Source organism: Gallus gallus, chromosome 24 (genome assembly GCF_016699485.2).
Source record: "Gallus gallus isolate bGalGal1 chromosome 24, bGalGal1.mat.broiler.GRCg7b, whole genome shotgun sequence".
Lineage (NCBI taxonomy): Eukaryota > Metazoa > Chordata > Aves > Galliformes > Phasianidae > Gallus > Gallus gallus.
The window spans coordinates 4,430,587-4,448,568 of record NC_052555.1 but is presented as its reverse complement, the minus strand read 5'-3'; the positions used below and the strand labels follow the sequence as shown (position 1 = coordinate 4,448,568).

The window sequence follows — 17,982 nt, the reverse complement described above, 5'->3', positions numbered from 1 at the left end:
GGTTCTTGACTCAGCAGCTGTGGGAATGCTTCTGAGAAAGCAGAGCACAAGAGCCCTGGAGGAAGATGCTGATGGGCAGCACTATTTTCTCTTGTAATCTGCACGTGTTCTCCATGCCCCACCCCAGAGGCCAATGGAGTTATTTCACTGGAGTTTAAGACATTCTCAGCCCTTTTAATGCAAGGTTTGCCAGAGACTTCATGGCTGGAATTATCACCACCTGTGACCAAGGTGCAAGGTGACAAGATAGATGGGGAAAAGTAGGCTGAAAGAACTTCTGGACTTCCACAGGTAAGTGCATCAGGAGTTGGGCTTCCAACCTGCTGTCCAGAGCTACTGCCTTGCTTTCTCTTTTCCCCAGATGCCTCTGAGGAGATAAGTGTTTGTGCCTGGCACAGACAAGCATCTGTGGGCCTAGAAGCCCCTTTCACACCTGGAAATCGCTCAGTACACCTATTAGTTACTTTGCTGATACATACTTTGTTATTTTTCACCAAGCTCTGAGGGTGTGACTCTAAGGGCTGAAGCCTGATGCCCCCAGCTAAGCAGTGAGTGTACACACAAGCAGGGGTGCTTTCTCCTTGCTCAACAATACCTATGCGCATCCTGGTGTGTACTGTGTGTTTTGGTGCTGATTGCTCTGTTTCAAGTAACTGAATGGCACTTAACTAAAGCATGGCTGTCTACAGGTGCTTGGGAAGGGCTCTCCTGCCTCTTCTCCCACACTGCTCAGCTGTCAGATGTGTTGCAGGGGAATGCAGTGAATCCCAAGCGTGGTTGCACACAGTGGGTCCCACGTATTGGAGGAGCCTGTTACACAAGTAAGCACATGATTAATGTGTGGAGAGGGGCTCGTTTCTTCTGCTTCTGAGTGACAGCTTTGTGAACTACTGCTGGGCGTTCCTCACTTCCCAGTTCCACCATCCCTCACCCAGCTGTGAGAGGAACCTGTTGAGCCTCACAGAGGTGGGCTGCAGCACGTATACGGGGTGAGAGAGAGGTCAAATGTGGGACTAAAAGCATGACTGACCAGCAGGTGGTTTCTGGCCCCAGCCTAAAGGAACCAACCGGGAGGCAAGTCTACAAGAACCTACTGTGCCACCTGTGTGTGCTGCTTTCACCAGGATGAAAGCTTGCAGCCAACCCGGGCAGCTCTGCGCCCTGTGCTGCAGCTTGCTGCTGGATTGCAAGGGCTGTCAAGCTGCCTTCATTGGGAACACGGAATTAAACTTGACTGGCAAAGCCTTGGACACGCTCCAGTCCTCCTCACGCTCCCTGGAGCGACGGAACCCATCTTATTTTAATAGACACTGAGGGAGGGAGAAGAAGTCCTAATGAGAAGCCCTCTGGTTCAGCTCTCAGCGCCGACCCCCAGCCCTGCGCTGTGCACGCAGCGCCCGCACCCCAACCAGCCCGCACAGCCCGTCTGTTTGCTTCTGTCATTTGCCACTCTTTCCCTCCAGTCGACAACGAAGCTCCAACGAAGCACCAGGTATTTCCCCTCCCGCACACACCGGCTTTGCCTGACAGCTGCGGCTCCTGTCTGGGCAGCGCTGTTTTCCAAGGGAACAAAGCGGCACTTGTAGGAATTTAACCCCATTCTCCCCGCGCGGCACAGCGCGGAGGTGAGGCCGCGCCGTGACATCAGGGCTCCGGCGCCAGCCTCTCTCCGGCACCATCCCCGCTCCTCTGCGGCGATGACAGCGGGAGGAACCCCGCAGCAGCCCCGGGGAGCGGCAGGTAGGCGGCGAGCGGGGCCGGGGCGGGGGGGGCGGGCGGCGGGGCCTCGGCTGCCGTGAGGCACCTACCTGCGGGTGGGCCTCCTCGCAGGCCCGGGGCCCGCGCCCAGGGCGGGGGGAGGACGGGGCAGTTCTGAGGGCTCGCGGCCGCCCTCCGCGTCGCGGCCCGCTCCCCTTCCCCCCCCCCCCCCCCCCCCGCCGAACCCCGTGAGGCCGCCGCCGCCCGCCCCCCGGCCTGGCTGCGCGCCGCTGCGATGCGGGACGCCCGCCCGCGCCTCACGCCCCATGCCCGGCCCGGGGCTGCGCCGAGCGGAAACCCCGCGCCCCGCATACGGCCCGGCGCTATGCAGGGGGCTCGCGGGGCGCCTTATGCCTTATGCGCGGTCCCGGGCAGCCGGGACTCGCGCTCTCGCTCGGCATTGCCGTTACGGTTATGTGGGTCGCTTACGGCCGCCTTGTGAAACAGCCTGTTTCTGGGGCTGGCGTGCGCGGTGCCCCGCACCTGTATGGCGCTCCGGGTTATGACGGGCTGCCACGGCGGCTTACTGCGCTATTCAGGTCGAGGGGGCGCGCTGGAGCCTTTGCCCGGGACCCTGGATATCGCCCAGCGTTATGCCGGGCTCGCACCGGTTGCGCGCGGTTCACCCACGTGCCGGGGCGGCGAGATGGCGGAGCCCCGCAACCTGCATACCTCCGGCTCTTATGCAGGACCTTTGCGGGCCGACGACGAGATATGCAGGGCGCGGGGCGCGGCCCGGCCCCGCTCTCTGGCTCGTCGCCTCACAGTAAAGATGGCGCACAGCGGTCGGTGGCGCTTCCCTGCCCGGCCCGGCAGCGGCGGATGGGGCCGCCGGGGGCTGGGGGGGTCCCGGCTGCGGGTGCCGGCCGTGCGGAGCCTGCGAGCGGCCGAACCGGCGGCCCCGGAGGCGGCGGGCGATGGGGAACGCGGCGGCCCGTGCTCCGGCGGCGGGGCGGCGGGAAGCGGGGGAGGCGGGGCAGCGCCGGGCTCCGGCGGCTCCGGGGGCCCCGCGGCCGGGGTGGGACCGGGCTTCGACGCGGCTCTCCAGGTTTCGGCCGCCATCGGCATCAACCTGCGGCGGTTCCGCGCGGCCTGCGGGGCCGAGGCGGGCAGCGGAGAGGTGAGGAGGGGCGGCGGGGCGGGAGGGAGGGAGGGAGGGAAAGAGGGAGGAGGGCGCGGCGCGGCGCGGCCCGGAGCGCGGGTCCCGGCCCGCCAGCATCCCCGCTCCGCCCCGGCGGGCGGCACACCCCCTGCCCGCGCAGCCCCGGCCCGCGCCGCCGGACACACCTACCGCGCCGCTCCGCACAAAGGGCGCGCCCCGCCGCCGGGTGCCCGCCGGGGGTGGCGGCGGCGGCGGTGGCGGTGGTGGCGGGGGGCGCCGCGGGAGCAGTGCGCGGCGGGCGGGTGTCGGCCGCCCTCCTCCGCCTCCGCGCCGCGCGGTCCCTCCCCGCGCACGCGACTTGCCGCCGGTGTGTCCTCCCCGCCGCCGCCTCCATTATCCTCCTCCCGCGGCTCCTTCGTCGGGAAGGGCGGCCCGCGGTGGCAGCAGAAGGAGGGTGAGGAGCGCGCTCCCCGGTACCGGGAGGGAGGGAAGGAGAGAGGGAGGGACCGCTGGCAGCAGCTGTGCATCTCCCCCGAGGAGCGATGCTCGGAGGTGTTCCGGCCGCCGGTCCTTGGGGATCGCTGGGGGAAGGCATTAAGGGGGGAGCGCGGGTGGGCAGCAGCTGTCGGGACCGGGGGACGGGCGCTGGAGCGGAGCAGAAAGCGGGGATGTCAGCGCCCGCCCCTCCTGGGTGCCGCGGGCACCGGTCCTGCGGTGCTCCTCCTCCTGCCGCCCCCGGCTGCACCTGGCTGCTGAGCTGCACCCCGGGGCAGCAGGGCCTGGCGGGGAGAGCTGCTCGGTAGCAAGGAAAAGCTGTGCTTGTGTATTTGGTTTGTTGTTTTTTTCAGTTGTTCTACTTGCCTTTGGGTTTTTTTTTAAGCCGTTCTAATGCAGCCAGAGCAAGAGTCTGACAACAACCCACCTATTGACAGAACGGGGAAGACATGATGGGGATGTGTTACTTACTACAGGCTGCAGCGTTCCTTTTCTGTGTTGCTTGCTTTGCATTGCTTGTTAGCCGTGTCCTTGGTCTGGCAGGAAAATTCTTCAGTTTCTTTACAATAGAAGGCATTTATCCTTCGTTTTTTGTTCTTTTTTTTTTCCTGAGAGGCATGTTCTGTCTGTGGTTCTAAGGGCAAACTGTCAGCTGTGGAGTGCGTGAGTCTGTCATGTTAAAAAGCAGCTACTTTGCTTTATCATCGCTGACTGATAATAATATCAGAGGTGATGAAAACGTGTGTAAGGGTGCATTCTACTTTGGGGCTTGTTCTCAGGGCTCTCTGGCAGGTGATGTCATGTGCAGCTCTGAGCTGCAGAGCTCCTGCTCCAGCAGGCGGTGATGCTCGGGGCTCAGAGTCACAAACTCAGAAGCAGTCTGGGGATGCTGTCAGTCTAACAGTGCTTATGGTCACCTACTGAAGGCATGCATGCTGCCTGCCAGCGTCCATTTTGGTTGGTACCGAAATCCTCATGGTGGTTGGTTATTGTATTGGTAAATTCTATTTTGTGATAGAGCAGGTTGGTCAGAATTTGCTGTGCATTCTATTTTCTATACATGTTATCTCATGAGTGTTGGTTCAGGGACAGAAACAACTGCAGTCTCACTAACTGATCCATTGGCACAGCTAACAAGTTGCTGCATCTTCCATGAAAACTTCAGCTTGTTTTGTTCATTTTTATTCTTAGCAGCCTTGCATTTTCTTCTTTTCTTTTTTAATTCTCATTGCATTTCTCTCGAAGCACATTTTTCATCTCAAAAGCCAAAGATATCTGTGAAAGATCTTTGTCCCTTTGGCTTTTAGGGCACCTTTGCTTTAAGATGGTTTCAATACGTTTTTGGTTACCAGCAGCTGGTGAGGAAAATGTCTGTTGGATCTTCAGATTCTGTTTTTCTGCTTAGACCTGTTTTCTATTTAACTACTAAAAACTTCTGACACAGTAGAAAGTCATGATGAAGTTGCTTTGTGACTTGATGTCTGTACTTGAGGTCTATCTGACCATCCATGAGCAGAGAAGGAATAGACCCAGGATGCTTCTTCTTGCTCTGACACTGCAGTGTTTTCTTGTGTACAGCCAGGAGAGCAGATGCTCTTGAGCATTTGGTTTAGGGCATCTTAGAGGTTGGTTTGTTGTCTTCATTGCTCCTGTAAGAAGGTGCCTTTCCTTCTGTGATGCTCCAAGTATTTTAGCTTCAGATGCCCTTAACCACTGACTTATTCTGTGTGTTGCAGTCACAGTGAAGAGCACAGCACCAGGAGGCCTAGGACACGCTCTTTTCTCCCATGGCACACGTTTCTGTGTGGCAGGAGCAGAGGATGTGAGAAGAGCCCTAATTCATCTAAGCAATGAGTGTCTGGGTGCCGCCTGCGGTCTCTTGAGGGGAGCGTGGCTGTGTGTTTGTGCTGAAATGGGGAGGTTCTGGTGCCTGTGTGGTACCTGGCTGTGGGCACAGTCGTCTTCTAGAGAGGGGCTTCCATGAGTTCCCACTTGCTGGGCTCATTATGCCCATTGGTGATGCTGGCATCGCTCACCATGGGGCTTTTTGTCCTCCCTGCACCACATCAGCTGCTGTCTTCAGCTGAGATTGCGTTCTGTATCATAAGTCAAATCTGGACAAGTAATCAGTGTTTAGGTGACCAAAGTCACGTGGAAGAAGCCGTGTTGCTGTTTTTAGGGACATCTATTTTGTAGGATGTAGCGGGCTTCATTTCTATACAAAAGCTGACGGTTCTGGGATGTCACAGCACACTCCCCAGGTTTCTGGTGGCGCTGTGCGAGTACTTCTGTTGGAGTTCAGTTTTTCATTGAGTTATATTGAAACCATTTAGCTTCAAGAGAGCAACATTGTGATACTTGATTTTGGCACAGCTGGAGCTGGCGGGGGGGGGGATTTTTGCATAGCAAAGCTCTCCCTGGTTGAAAACAGTGGCACTCATACCGAGTGTCATCCTTTGTGCTTGGTGGGAATGACACTTAAGCAATAAGGGGAATTTGTTTGTGCTTTCTGCCCGTGTTCTGTAAAATGTGGTATAAGAGAAGGTGGTGTGTGGTTGTTGAATATCAGTTCCAACTGTCACTGAGAGCTCCCTCAGCATCACTGCAGTTTAATTGAAGCTTTAGGACATAAAAGCTGACAGTGTGTCGGATGTATGCTGACAGTTTACTTCATAATTCCGCATCAGTTGGAAAAGTTAAAGCTAAGTTGCAGAAACTCGAGGGTAGAAATGGAATGTAATAGCAGTGATAGTGTCTCTAGCAGTGCTGCTGGAATTATACATGGATCATAATGTTTTATGAAGCGAATGTTAGAGCCTTCGATGCTGGCTGATGGCTGGCTTGGTTTGAGCTGTGCCACAGCACGTGTGGGGAGGTGTGGCTTCTGTGTCACCCAGCTGAAGTATGGATAACTTCTTTCCTCCATAAGCATGACAGTTCTGTCTGCCTTGGGATTTCCCTTCCTATTTCGTGTTGAATAGTTGAATAGCAGAGCTGGGAAGCACGGGAGTGGAGCTCTGCCTGCTCCAGTTAACACTCACAGTGATTGTGAGTTGGGGCAGAACTGTTTCTAGGTATTGATATAAAGCAAAAGGCATGAGATGAAGGTTGTACAGATTGCAGCCTGAGAGCTGTGCGCTCCTTCACGCTTTCCTTTCCTTTCTGAAGAGTTAGGAAATCATTGTCAGAAGTGTGAAAATAAGAGTACGGTTTTTAACCAGCCCGTTTCCGCAGTTCAGTCAGCAGTAGCAAGTACTCATAACCTTCAGAGTATCGGTTCTGTGAAGTTTTTTGGAGGGCAGGAATTTGGATTTCCCCATGAGAAGCTGTTTTCAATGCAAGGGTGTCACTCCTCCCATGGGCAGGTGGGGCAGCCTCAGAGGAAGCAGTGATGCTCACTGCTCCGGGGGCTTCTTGGTGCTGGAAAACTCAGAGGGCAGATCTTTGCAGGAGTATCTCTCGCTGCCTTTTGTTGTACTGTAATCAAAGTGCTGAACTGCAGCTTTTACTGTACCACAGGTGAAAGAAATGAGAGGAGGCTCGCTAACTCTGAGTCAGATGTTCATCTCCCAGCTTTAACTGGCCTTCAGGTGCTTCGTGGCTGAGGCAGCATCCTCCTGACCTGTTGAATGCATAGGAGACCACTTGTGGCTTCCAAGAGCGAGCAGTTGCTTTTCTCCTGTGCCCACGTGTGAGGGAACGTGCCTGCCTACTTCAGATCTTCCAGCTGTGACACCAAAGCTTGCAGCTCATACAGCTTTTAAGCAGCAAGAATTAAACGGGAAAAAAAGTCTTATGTGAGGCAAGGAGCTGTCTTGTCCTGAGGCTGGGAGGTGTTTTGTTCAGTTTTCAGTTGTACTGCGTTTCAATAAACTGAAACACATTTATCTTGCACTCAGAGCGAGTGGTCAGGCAGAGGGGTTCGGTTTTGTTGCAAACCACTGAAGGTTTTCCACTTCAGCATAGAAGATCACTCTCTCTTTGTGACCTCTTCTATCAGAGCATCTGAGTAAAACATACCTGGCACGTATTGGAAGGCATCCTGATAGCCTCCTGATCTACTTGGAGCTGATGGTTTTGCAGTCAAGGGTTGGTTGGTAAAGGGCAAGTAGAGAGAATCACCATGCAGTGCTGAGCTTGCTTTTCCTTATAGCATTGGTGGCTGCTGAGGATGGTGATGGAGGGAAATGCATCTTGCACATTGTTCAGTTGTGTTCTACTGTCAGCATTGAAGGTTCAGCACCCACAGTTCAGCCTTGTGCATTGACAGCAAGAGAGCTCTTGGACTTGAAGTTATGGAGATGCTGCAAAATATCTCACAGGAAGGTGTGCTGTTTGCACTGAGTGAAGCAAGAAAGCATCGTTCAGTCTTTGAAATACTTTGTAATACTTTTCTGCTTCGTTAGGTGGCATGCATTTCTTAAGAAGTGAAAGATGAGTCAGTGCTATTGAAGATATAGTTTTTTTTATCCTTTGATACAGCAACTATAGAGCACAGCTCTGTGTGTGCAGAAGTGTCAGAAGCACTTCAGGCCATGTTTTGGTGTGTCTGGGCGGCGTGGTGAGCTGCGTCTGCTTTTATTTAACCACAGCTCTACAATACTTTCCGTCTCTCAGTTGTCGGAGTTCAGCTGAAGCATTGCTTCCTAAGAGTTCGTTGTAGAACAGAGTGCCAGTGCTCTGCAAGATGCAGGCTGAGGCTCTGCTGTTGCCTTTCTCTTGCTGGGTGCAAGCTGAATTTCTCTAGGCAATAGCACAGCTGACCCTCAGTGGTGGTATTGGAAGTGAAAGGAGCATTTCTCAACTGCTTTAAAAAGTATTCCTACTGTGAATCAGAATTCTTCATATGGAGTATTAACTGTAGGGGACAGGCTGGGCTGAAGGAGTCGTAACTGTGCAGCACATGAGAACTGCCTGTGTTCTGTTAGTGGGCTGTTAGAAGCGAGCCTGTTGCTTGTGGTTTGGGCCAAATAGTGATAGACTGGCTGTGCTGTCGTCCCCCCCCCCCCCCCACTGGATATTGGCATTCTTCTTCTAGTAAGCTGGCAGTGCTGATCAGTGCACCCTGTGAGACTGTTGCAGCGGGTTCCTCTGTGTGATTCTGCAAGCCCAGGGACTCCCAAACTGGAGCTCTAACCAGAGCTGTGTTGTTGCAGTTAGTGACTGAGAGTACTGCTGCAAACAGTGGCAGGGCTGGGTCTCTCTGTTGTCATGGAAGTTGTCATGGGGAGGTGAATAGTTGAGAGTTTTACTTTACTTTCAGGATGCTGGGGCTGTTTGGAGGCAAGGTCCTAGCAGGGTTCCTGCATGATTCCCATTCACAGCTTTTGGATATTGAATTAGAGTGAAAGGGCAGCTGGGCAGCCTGGTCAGGTGGTTGGCAACCCTGCACATAGCAGGGGGGTTAAAACTGGATGGTCATTATGGTCCTTTGCAACCCAGGCCATTCTATGATTCTTTATAACATTAAGCCCATAAGTTCTGTTTGTTAGTGAGGCTGCCCCTAAGTAACACCTGGGCAGCATTTCCCAGCATTACCAGGGGGTTCCACCTTCCACAAAGCCGTGAGTGCCCCCAGAGCTGGGCTCAGGGGTTGCTCATTGCTGCCCTCTAAGGATGCTCGTTCCTTCGGACGGAGTCCCTGAGATGTGGTGCTGTAGTTACCGAGCATGCTGCTGAGTGAGCTGCTAAAAATAGCTCCTCTCTTTCCAAGAAGATGAGGTGCTGCGTAACTGGGGCCAAAACCAGAACAGTGAATAGGAAGAGAAGTGAAGCAAGGTTCAGATAGCTCTGCTTTCAAATGATAGAAACCTTTGTAAGAGCTGACTGGATCAGCTGCATCGCTGGGTTTAGTGATTCTGACAGCATCGATGAGAGACCTCTGCGATTTGACAGGGCTGTGGTGGTTTGGGTTGTAGTATTACTCAGAGATCAGAAAACCAGTTCCTTCAGGACAGTTTTGTGTCTGTAGCTGGATTTTCCTCTGAGATCTTCGATCAGAAGTTCTTTGAAAAGTAATCTTGCTCCAGAGTGCTGTGGTAGGTTGAGTTCAAATAGGGATGTGCTTGGGGCTTCCCTGTTCTTGCAGGAACCGGGTTACTTCCAGGGAAGACTCCACTCATCTGCTCACAGCCTCGAGGTCTAACCTGGGCTGTGTGCTGAGTGTTGGGTGGGGATGTGCATAGGAAGCTGTGCAGCCCACCTGGGGCAGCCCCTGCATGCAGAGCTGTTTTGAGCCTTGCCCATGAGGTGAGCCTGTCCTCATCCCGTTACTTATAATCCCAGCTGACCTTTGTGTTGCATTATTCTTTCTCAGGTAAATGAGGTCATGTGCAAAACCATTATGGTTTTTAATCACTCTCCATCTGTCATGCTTTATAGCAACTTCGAAAAAAAAATGGAGGGAGACTTCCTTCTTTATTTGTCTCCAAACTCAATTTTGCTATAGGACTGATCGAATGGATGACAGCCATGCAAGTGCATACTGGTACTTAGCAGCCTTCTCCATCATTGCTAATTGGGCTAATTTACATGGCCTCCTTCTTACTTGGTGAGAATGACCACTTTGAGGTCAATGATACCCTGGTGAACGTCACCGAACAAACTTGAATGGCACATTGGTCATGCTACTTCTGAAAATGCAGCCAAAGTAATTATTTTTTTGGAGAGCCTCTTCACTGTAGACAATTCTTGTGACTGCTTAGTAGGAAATAAGAGAGGATGATCATTCCCAGGGTACTGGGCTGAAGCCAGGGTTTATTTAACCTGTTGGGCTTGTAATTTAACAGTGGGCAGTTTGAAAATGAAGCAGGTTCTGGTTTGTGCATTATGGTGTGCAATGGTGAAAAATATAATTAAAAAAGGCAACACAAATGAAAACAGCAAAACAGCATTCATGTTAGTCACAGTGACTTCGAGGCAGTCACAAATCAGGACTGTTAGACAGTTGTGTTTTATCCTATTTACTTCATGGCCCCAGACTCCATATATTTGATGAGAGGTTGTATGTTTCCAAGTTGTTTTGTGATGGCTGGGGCGGGATAGTAGCTTTGTGATACCTAATGGGAAGCTTCTTTTCAGCATGGCAGGAATGGGGATTCTTACTGCAGAAACTGTGCAAGTTTCCTTGAATTTTCTCCAGCTTTCCTCCCTGTGCAGTTGTAAGGAAGCCCTGACCTGGGTCAGACCGCAGGGAAGCAGATCTGAGCAAACTTCTTAAGGGGAAGTAAAAGTAGTGCTCAAGTCCTTATTTCTTTTCATGGAAAGGTGGAGGGGGGAGGAGTGCCTGGAGTACCTGCGGGCTGCATTGTGAGTTCTGGTTTCTTTAAACCCAGTGTTCTGTTCTGGGCAGAAGAACCATTAGGAGCTAGGCTTCTGCCTGTCCCACTCTTATCTTTGAATGCCGAACTGCCATCTCTTGACAGTAACTACATAATTGTTTTCTTTTCCTAGGGTTTAACTGCTGGTACACAGCGCCTGTACCCCTTTGTTATTTTAAGTGAGGTTATTTTTAATTGCAAGTTTCCAAGGGCTTTGTATAATAGAAGATGGTGACAGCCTTTCTTGGTAGGGTGTGATTTTGCTCAAGTCTCATTTATGTTTTTTTTTTTTCCAGATGAAGAAGAAACCCCAACTTACACAACCATACTTGCTGGGATTACTAACTTCCATGTAGGACAGGATAGTGTGAGACCTGAAGACAAAATATTCCAGATGCTTTTGGCATTAAAAGCCTTAAAGGGGTTACTTTCAGCAGTCTGTTTTGTAGAGGTGTGCTTTTCACACAGCAGCACTGTGGGTCCAGAGCTGCAGCTGTGAGCTCCCTTCCTTCAGCGCTGTTTCTGCACAGCAAATGAATGAAGCACCGGGGGATGTTTAATTGGAGCTGAGAGACTTGGAACTGAATTGCTTTATGGAAAGAAATCATTGCTATCTTTTACACCAAGTGGTCTTTAGGATTAATAGTTATTGTTAGCCTTCCTCTCAGCAAGGAGTTTAATTATTTTTTCCCTCAATTTAGCTCAGCAGCCCCCTTATGAAGAACATTCTCTGCTCTGAAGCCTGTAGCTGTCAGCTTGTTTCACATACATCCTCCACACCTCCATGCGTAGTCAGTCTGTCTTAGTGCTTAAAGAGGCAGATAAGATTTTGGGTGAGCAGAGTGCAAACGAAAAAATCCAGAGCAGGTCAGGTGGATGTGCAGGGGGCATTGCTGGCCTGGGAGTGGGAATGGGTGGTGTGGCTGTAACAATGGCTTGGACTTGTCGAGGGAGAGCACTGCAAACAGCGTGGGAGCATCGCTTTTGTGGTTTGTTCTTGTAAAACAGAAGGACAAGGAAGAAAGAATATAAAGCTATCGTAGTGGGAGTGACAGTTACATTAACAGAGATGTAAGGGAAGAAAGGAAGGAAACTGAAAACCATTGAAGGTGCAGGGCTGAATGCCAATGCCTGAACTTCGGAGGCACCGTTTAGAGGAGAGATTGGGAATCGATAGTTCAGAGGTCTGTGGTTTGGTCTCCCTGAACAGCTCTGCTCTTGTGGTGCTCCCTGTGGCATAGACAGGCAGTGTGATGCTTGTCCTGACATCTGGATCTTAAGGTGCCAGGCTGCTCAGTGCTGCTGGGTCACAGCTTGGCGTTGGTTCCCTTCCTATTAACATGGAATCAACTTTGGGAAGTGGTAGTTCTTGCCTTTCAGGAAAAGGTCATGGATTCTTCTGCCCAATGCAAGATACATCAGGTAGAAACAGCACGTTTTGCCATTGGGGTATACTTTTTTTTTTTTTTAATTGAGTTATCAGTGCTGTTTGCTGTGGTTATGAGCGCTGTTTGTCTCTATTGCGTTAGGTGTGCTGGACTGTTTTCTCTGTTGAAAACTTGAATGGCTTCTCAATGCGTCAAGTTCCACACAGCTAGCAAACTATTGGAGTGTGAAACCTACAGGGGTCAGGCTAGCTCAGCTACCCAAATGGAATTGGTATATTTTGGGTTTGCATTTTGCATACCTGAACGAATTTCCTATTCCTGGGGATGGCCATGCAGGTTACTGGCATGTGGTTCGATTTCTTTAAACTGTTGTTTCAGCAGTTGAGACTTTCTGAGTGTAAGTGAATTAGGTACTTAACATATAAAGCACAAGATGGGGAAGAGGCACTGTTTCAACATACTCTTGAATCAGCCCAGAGCTAAATTAAGTTGTTGTTGATTTGCACTGCTGAAGGGCTCCTGTTCCGTAGTACTGCACCTTTTTCCTTTCAGCGTACTATTTTTCAAGTACTTCCTCTCTCAGAACTCATTGAAGACTTGAGCTGTTGCGATTAGAGCTGTGGCACCTTCCTGGTAGAACAAGAAGTTACTTTCCAGCATGCAGCCAGGGTGCACAGGCGCTTAAAGAAGCAAGCAGCAAGTGGCATGTCTGTTTGTAAAGTGCAGAGGGAATTTAAGAATGGAGATCATAATTGCTTGAGGTGAAATTGCACCAGGAAATACGGATCAGCATAAAAATAGAGTCACAAACATTGGTGGCACATCACGAGGATTTACATTTGCATACTCCATGAGAAACCTGACTTAATGTGAACAGAGTGCCTGGAACATTGCATTGGAATATTGATTTGCTTTGCCGTATCAAAGATGGCCATTTCACGATTCAGCAGCTTTTTGTAGCATGAGCTTTTATTGCCAGTTGTGACGCACCTTATGTTGGTGTTACTTAGTTCGTTATCTGCACCTTGTCTTACAGCACTTGTAGTGTTTTGCTTTTTTTCTTTTTCCCGATTCTTTTTGGATTCTGTTGTCACTGTCAGCATAAAAAATAAACCATACTGGTTAGTGGTGTTTCCATATAGTCAGTGCTGTTGCAGGGTGTCAGTGCTATTGTAGAGAGAACAGTGCCTTCAGTATTGCTCCATCTTCATGTCAGCAGTTGGAGCCCAGTCCAGCCTGTTGCTCAGCTTGGAGGCCATTGGGTGGTGGAGGTGTTGGGGTGGGCTACATCTGAAGGCCTGCAGGGTTGGCAGAAGCCCTGAAACTGTGTGCTTTCCTTCCAGGGGTTGTGAGCATTGCTCTTGTGGGAGTAGGGAGAGGCTGCTCAGAGTGGGGGCTGGAGGGAAGTAAAGGCCCTGCTGAAGCTCCCAAATGTTAATTCTCTTTTTTGTTGCAGGATGAACAGTTCCTAGGCTTTGGTTCAGATGAAGAAATCAAAGTACAAAGTCCCACCCGGTCCCCCACAGGTATGTTCCAGTAGCAGGAATGGATGTTGACTCCCTGTGCTCCTTTGTGATGCTGCTCTCGTGTCTTTCCTGTTCCTTGTCTTAAATCTCATACACCATAAAGGCCATTGGATGGTCTTTGGATTCAGTTTAGTTTTGGGTGCTGTCTATCATTGTGGTGTCTTTCGATTTGATCTGTTCAAGAGGTAGGTAGGTTGAAATCACAATGGGTCTGAAAGCAAATGAGTGGTTTTGATTTAGGTTCTCGTCAATAATTGCTTTCACCACAGTACTCTACTCATTCACCACAATACTCAATTTAGCCTTGCTAGAGAATTTTATTGTGGACAGCCTTGCTAATGGGGTGTTTCACATGAAGAATGAAGTATATAGTTTGAGCTATGTGAAGATCCAGAAGTGCAATAGCTGGGTTGGTGGGTGTGGATTGAGATGCACTGGTGGAGGTGAGTAATCAAGTCGCACATGTCTGCTTGATGATTCTGGCTGGAGTCCTGAATGCTAAATATATTTCAAAGCTTAAACCAGGGTTTTTGTTTTCTTTTGTATTGTTTTACTTAGAGATTTTTAAGAGATTTATTTTGTGATGGAATTCTTTATCTATATATTGATAAAATGCTATTTTTATCTATTAATGAACTGAGGATTTTAGCAACTTGTCGGGGTTATGCAATTTATACTGAGTAAATACCTGTGTGACCTGGATAATGCTGATCTGACACTCAGAGAAATTTAATGTGTACTCTGCTTTCTCTACTTCTCTCTCAGTTAAATCTAGTCCACGAAAACCTCGTGGGAGGCCCCGGAGCAGTTCTGACCGAAGTTCAGCTGTACTGTCAGACTCTTCATCAGTGTGTTCCCCTTCAAGCAAGTCTGAAACCACGTCCATGGAGAAAGTAAAGAAGAAGGAACTGAAAAGTGGGGAAAAAAGACGAGGAAGACCTCCAACACTTACTAGTGTAAAGTTCAAGTTGTCGCAAGTAAAGGACACATCAGATATTCAGAAGGGTAGCAAAGAAGATAAAGAGAGTCTGAAAAAAATCAAAAGGTCACCATCCACTACATTTCAGCAAGCAACTAAAATTAAGAAATTAAGAACTAGTAAACTCTCCCCACTAAAATCTAAATTTAAGCCTGGGGCAAAACTTCAAATAGGGAGGAAAAGTGTTCAGATCGTGCGCAGGAGGGGAAGGCCGCCATCTTCTGAACGTTTGAAGACTTCCTCGAGCTTGGTCATAAATTCGCAGCTGGAGAAACCCCAAAGGATACGTAAAGAAAAGGATGGCACGCCGCCTCCTACAAAGGAAGAGAAGACTGCTGTCAGACAGAGTCCACGCAGGATTAAGCCTGTTAGGATCATACCTTCCACAAAAAGGACAGATGCAACAATCGCTAAGCAACTCTTGCAGAGGGCTAAGAAGGGGGCACAAAAAAAGATCGAGAAAGAAGCAGCCAAACTGCAGGGCAGAAAGGGGAGAACCCAGCTTAAAAACATCCGGCAGTTCATCATGCCAGTTGTAAGTGCTATCTCTTCACGGATTATTAAAACGCCCAAACGGTTCATTGAAGATGAAGACTACGACCCTCCTATTAAAATATCCCGACTAGAATCCACGCCGAACAGCAGGTTCAGTGCTACGTCTTGTGGATCCAGTGAAAAATCCAGTGCTGCTTCTCAGCATTCATCTCAGATGTCTTCAGACTCCTCCCGGTCCAGTAGCCCAAGCGTCGATACGTCTACGGACTCTCAGGCTTCTGAGGAGATGCAGACGCTTTCTGAGGAACGAAGTAATACTCCAGAAGTTCACACACCTCTACCCGTTTCTCAGTCCCCTGAGAATGATAACAGCGACAGGAGAAACAGAAGGTTTTCGATAACAGAAAGAAGTTTCGGCCAGAGGACTGCCAAAAAGCTGTCAGCCGTGCCAAGTGTGCCACAGCAGCAGTCCTCCTCCTCTCCTCCTCCCCCTCTGCTCACTCCTCCCCCACCACTACAACCTGCTTCCGGCATCTCAGACCACACTCCCTGGCTCATGCCTCCTACCATACCATTAGCCTCACCCTTTCTTCCTACTTCTGCTGCACCAATGCAAGAGAAACGTAAATCAATTCTGCGAGAGCCAACGTTTAGGTGGACCTCTCTAAAGCATTCCAGGTCAGAACCACAGTACTTCTCATCAGCAAAATATGCCAAAGAGGGTCTTATTCGCAAACCAATATTTGATAACTTTAGACCCCCACCGCTGACACCGGAGGACGTTGGCTTTGCGTCTGGCTTCTCGACGCCAGGTGCTACGGCTCCAGCACGTCTGTTCTCTCTTCATTCTGGAACAAGATTTGATATGCACAAGAGAAGTCCTCTGTTGAGAGCTCCGAGATTCACTCCAAGCGAGGCCCACTCCAGAATCTTTGAATCTGTAACTTTGCCCTCATCCGTTGGTCGAACCACTACGGGAACTTCTGCAACAGGTGTCTCTTCTAGGAAACGAAAGAGAAAAGTGTTTAGCCCTATCCGCTCAGAACCCAGATCTCCTTCGCACTCCATGAGGACAAGAAGTGGGAGACTTAGTACCTCTGACCTGACAACTCTCACCCCACAGTCTTCTGTCTCTTCCTCATTAACTAGCATTTCTGTTAGTTCTCTTGCCACTAGTGCCTTAAATTCAACTTTTACTTTTCCTTCCCATTCCCTAACACAGTCTGGGGAATCAGCAGAAAGAAGCCAGAGACAAAGGAAGCAGACTAGCACTCCAGCAGAGCCTTTCTCATCTAGTAGTCCTACTCCTCTCTTTCCTTGGTTCACAACAAGTCCCCAGACAGAGAGAGGCAGAAACAAAGACAGGGCAACAGAGGAACTGTCCAAAGATAAAGACGCTGATAAGAGTGTGGAGAAGGACAAGAGCAGAGAGAAAGACAGAGAGAGAGAGAAGGAGAACAAACGTGAGTCAAGGAAAGAGAAAAGGAGAAAAGGGTCAGAAATTCAGAGTAGCTCTGCTTTGTTTCCTGTAGGTAAAATGCCCAAAGAAAAAGTTGTCAGTGAAGATGTTGCAGCATCATCTTCTGCAAAAAAAACTGCCGGGCGGAGGAAGTCTACAGCAATAGATCCTGTGGCAGATGTTTCCACTGCTGCTCTGGTAGATACAACAGCCATCAAAACCAAAACATCCAAGAAAGGTAGAGGGGGGTTAGACAAATCAGATCTGGACCTCAGCCCTGCTGTGCCATCTTTGGAGAAGGAAAAAGCTCTGCGTCTCTCTACTCCTGCTTCAAGCACCGTTAAACATTCCGCTTCCTCCATCAGCTCTATGTTGGCTCAAGCAGACAAACTGCCGATGACTGACAAAAGGGTAGCCAGTCTTCTGAAAAAAGCAAAAGCCCAGCTGTACAAGATCGAGAAGAGCAAGTCCCTCAAACAAGCAGATCAGCCAAAAGCACAGGTATTTATTTTCCTTTTTTTGTGTGTGTGTGTGCGTGTGGTGTTTTGTTGTTACTTCTTTTTTGCTAGGGTGCATCTTGTTTGGAATTTCCACTGAAAATCACAAGCAGCTTTCATATCCTGAGCGTGAAGAATTAGCATGCCAGGCTAAGAAGCTGTTAGTGCAACAGATGGTAAGGGATCCAAAAATGAGAAGGCATGGACAGAAGTTGAGGGGGAGAGAAAGCTGCTGTGTAGTCAGCTCAGGGGGAGCTGGGTGCATTTTTGGACTGCGGTACAGTGGAGCTGGTTATTAGGTTTCTCTGTACACATCTAAGCAAAGTGAACATCAAGGGTAATATGCATTTTTGAAAGCATAGTTCTAACAGACTGCAGTCGTTTTTCTGAAGATGGAGTTAATCTTGGTCTCTCTTCTGTTAACTATCTCATATGATGATCTGATCTGTTACTTATGGGCAGAAGCAAAATCCATTGGGATTTTGCATCTGGTTGGAGAACTGCTTCCTACTGCTTTCCTGTCTTCCCTCTCTGCATTTGCCCCACCACAAACCCACCCTGCAATCTATTTAGCTATCAAAAAGGTAGGTGTTATATGATAGCAATACCTTTTCACAGAATATTTCCTTTCTATTTTAAGTATTACTTTCCCTGATAATGTTAATGGTAGAAATTACTAGTGCTTATCTTTTGTCCCCGAAATGAAAATGTGTGTGCCTGGCATGTTTATATTAAGAAACCCAGACCCTTGCAATTAACTGTTCGGGGGAGTTCTTTCATTAGGATACATCTCAGAATCTTGTATTGAAAACATGGAAAATTGCACTAAACTGCTGCATTTATCACCTCAGTAAACACAATGCCCTCATCCTAACAGCTGCAAAGCTGTCAAAGAGCCTGATTTAAGCAGCTTTACTTACTTCTGTCTTCTGCCAGATCAGTTCGTACCCAGCGTTAGTCTGCT

The 17,982-nt window shown here is 49.7% G+C and overlaps 1 protein-coding gene across 6 annotated transcripts in view; it reads left to right on the top strand.

The window, feature by feature from the left end:
* The first annotated feature begins 1,611 nt into the window (after positions 1-1,611).
* KMT2A (lysine methyltransferase 2A) overlaps positions 1,612-17,982 on the top strand; it is a 47,764-nt gene continuing 31,393 nt past the window's right edge. For 4 of the 6 annotated variants that reach the window (XM_025143344.3, XM_025143343.3, XM_025143342.3 and 1 more), the window contains exons 1-3: positions 2,514-2,878; positions 13,519-13,588; positions 14,354-17,022. In XM_025143344.3, coding sequence (XP_024999112.2) covers positions 2,531-2,878; positions 13,519-13,588; positions 14,354-17,022 — 3,087 coding nt within the window. In that variant the 5' untranslated portion in view covers positions 2,514-2,530. Of the gene's footprint in view, positions 1,741-2,513; positions 2,879-13,518; positions 13,589-14,353; positions 17,023-17,982 lie in introns of those variants that run through there. The other 2 variants (XM_025143345.3, XM_025143346.3) reach the window with 2 other exon arrangements.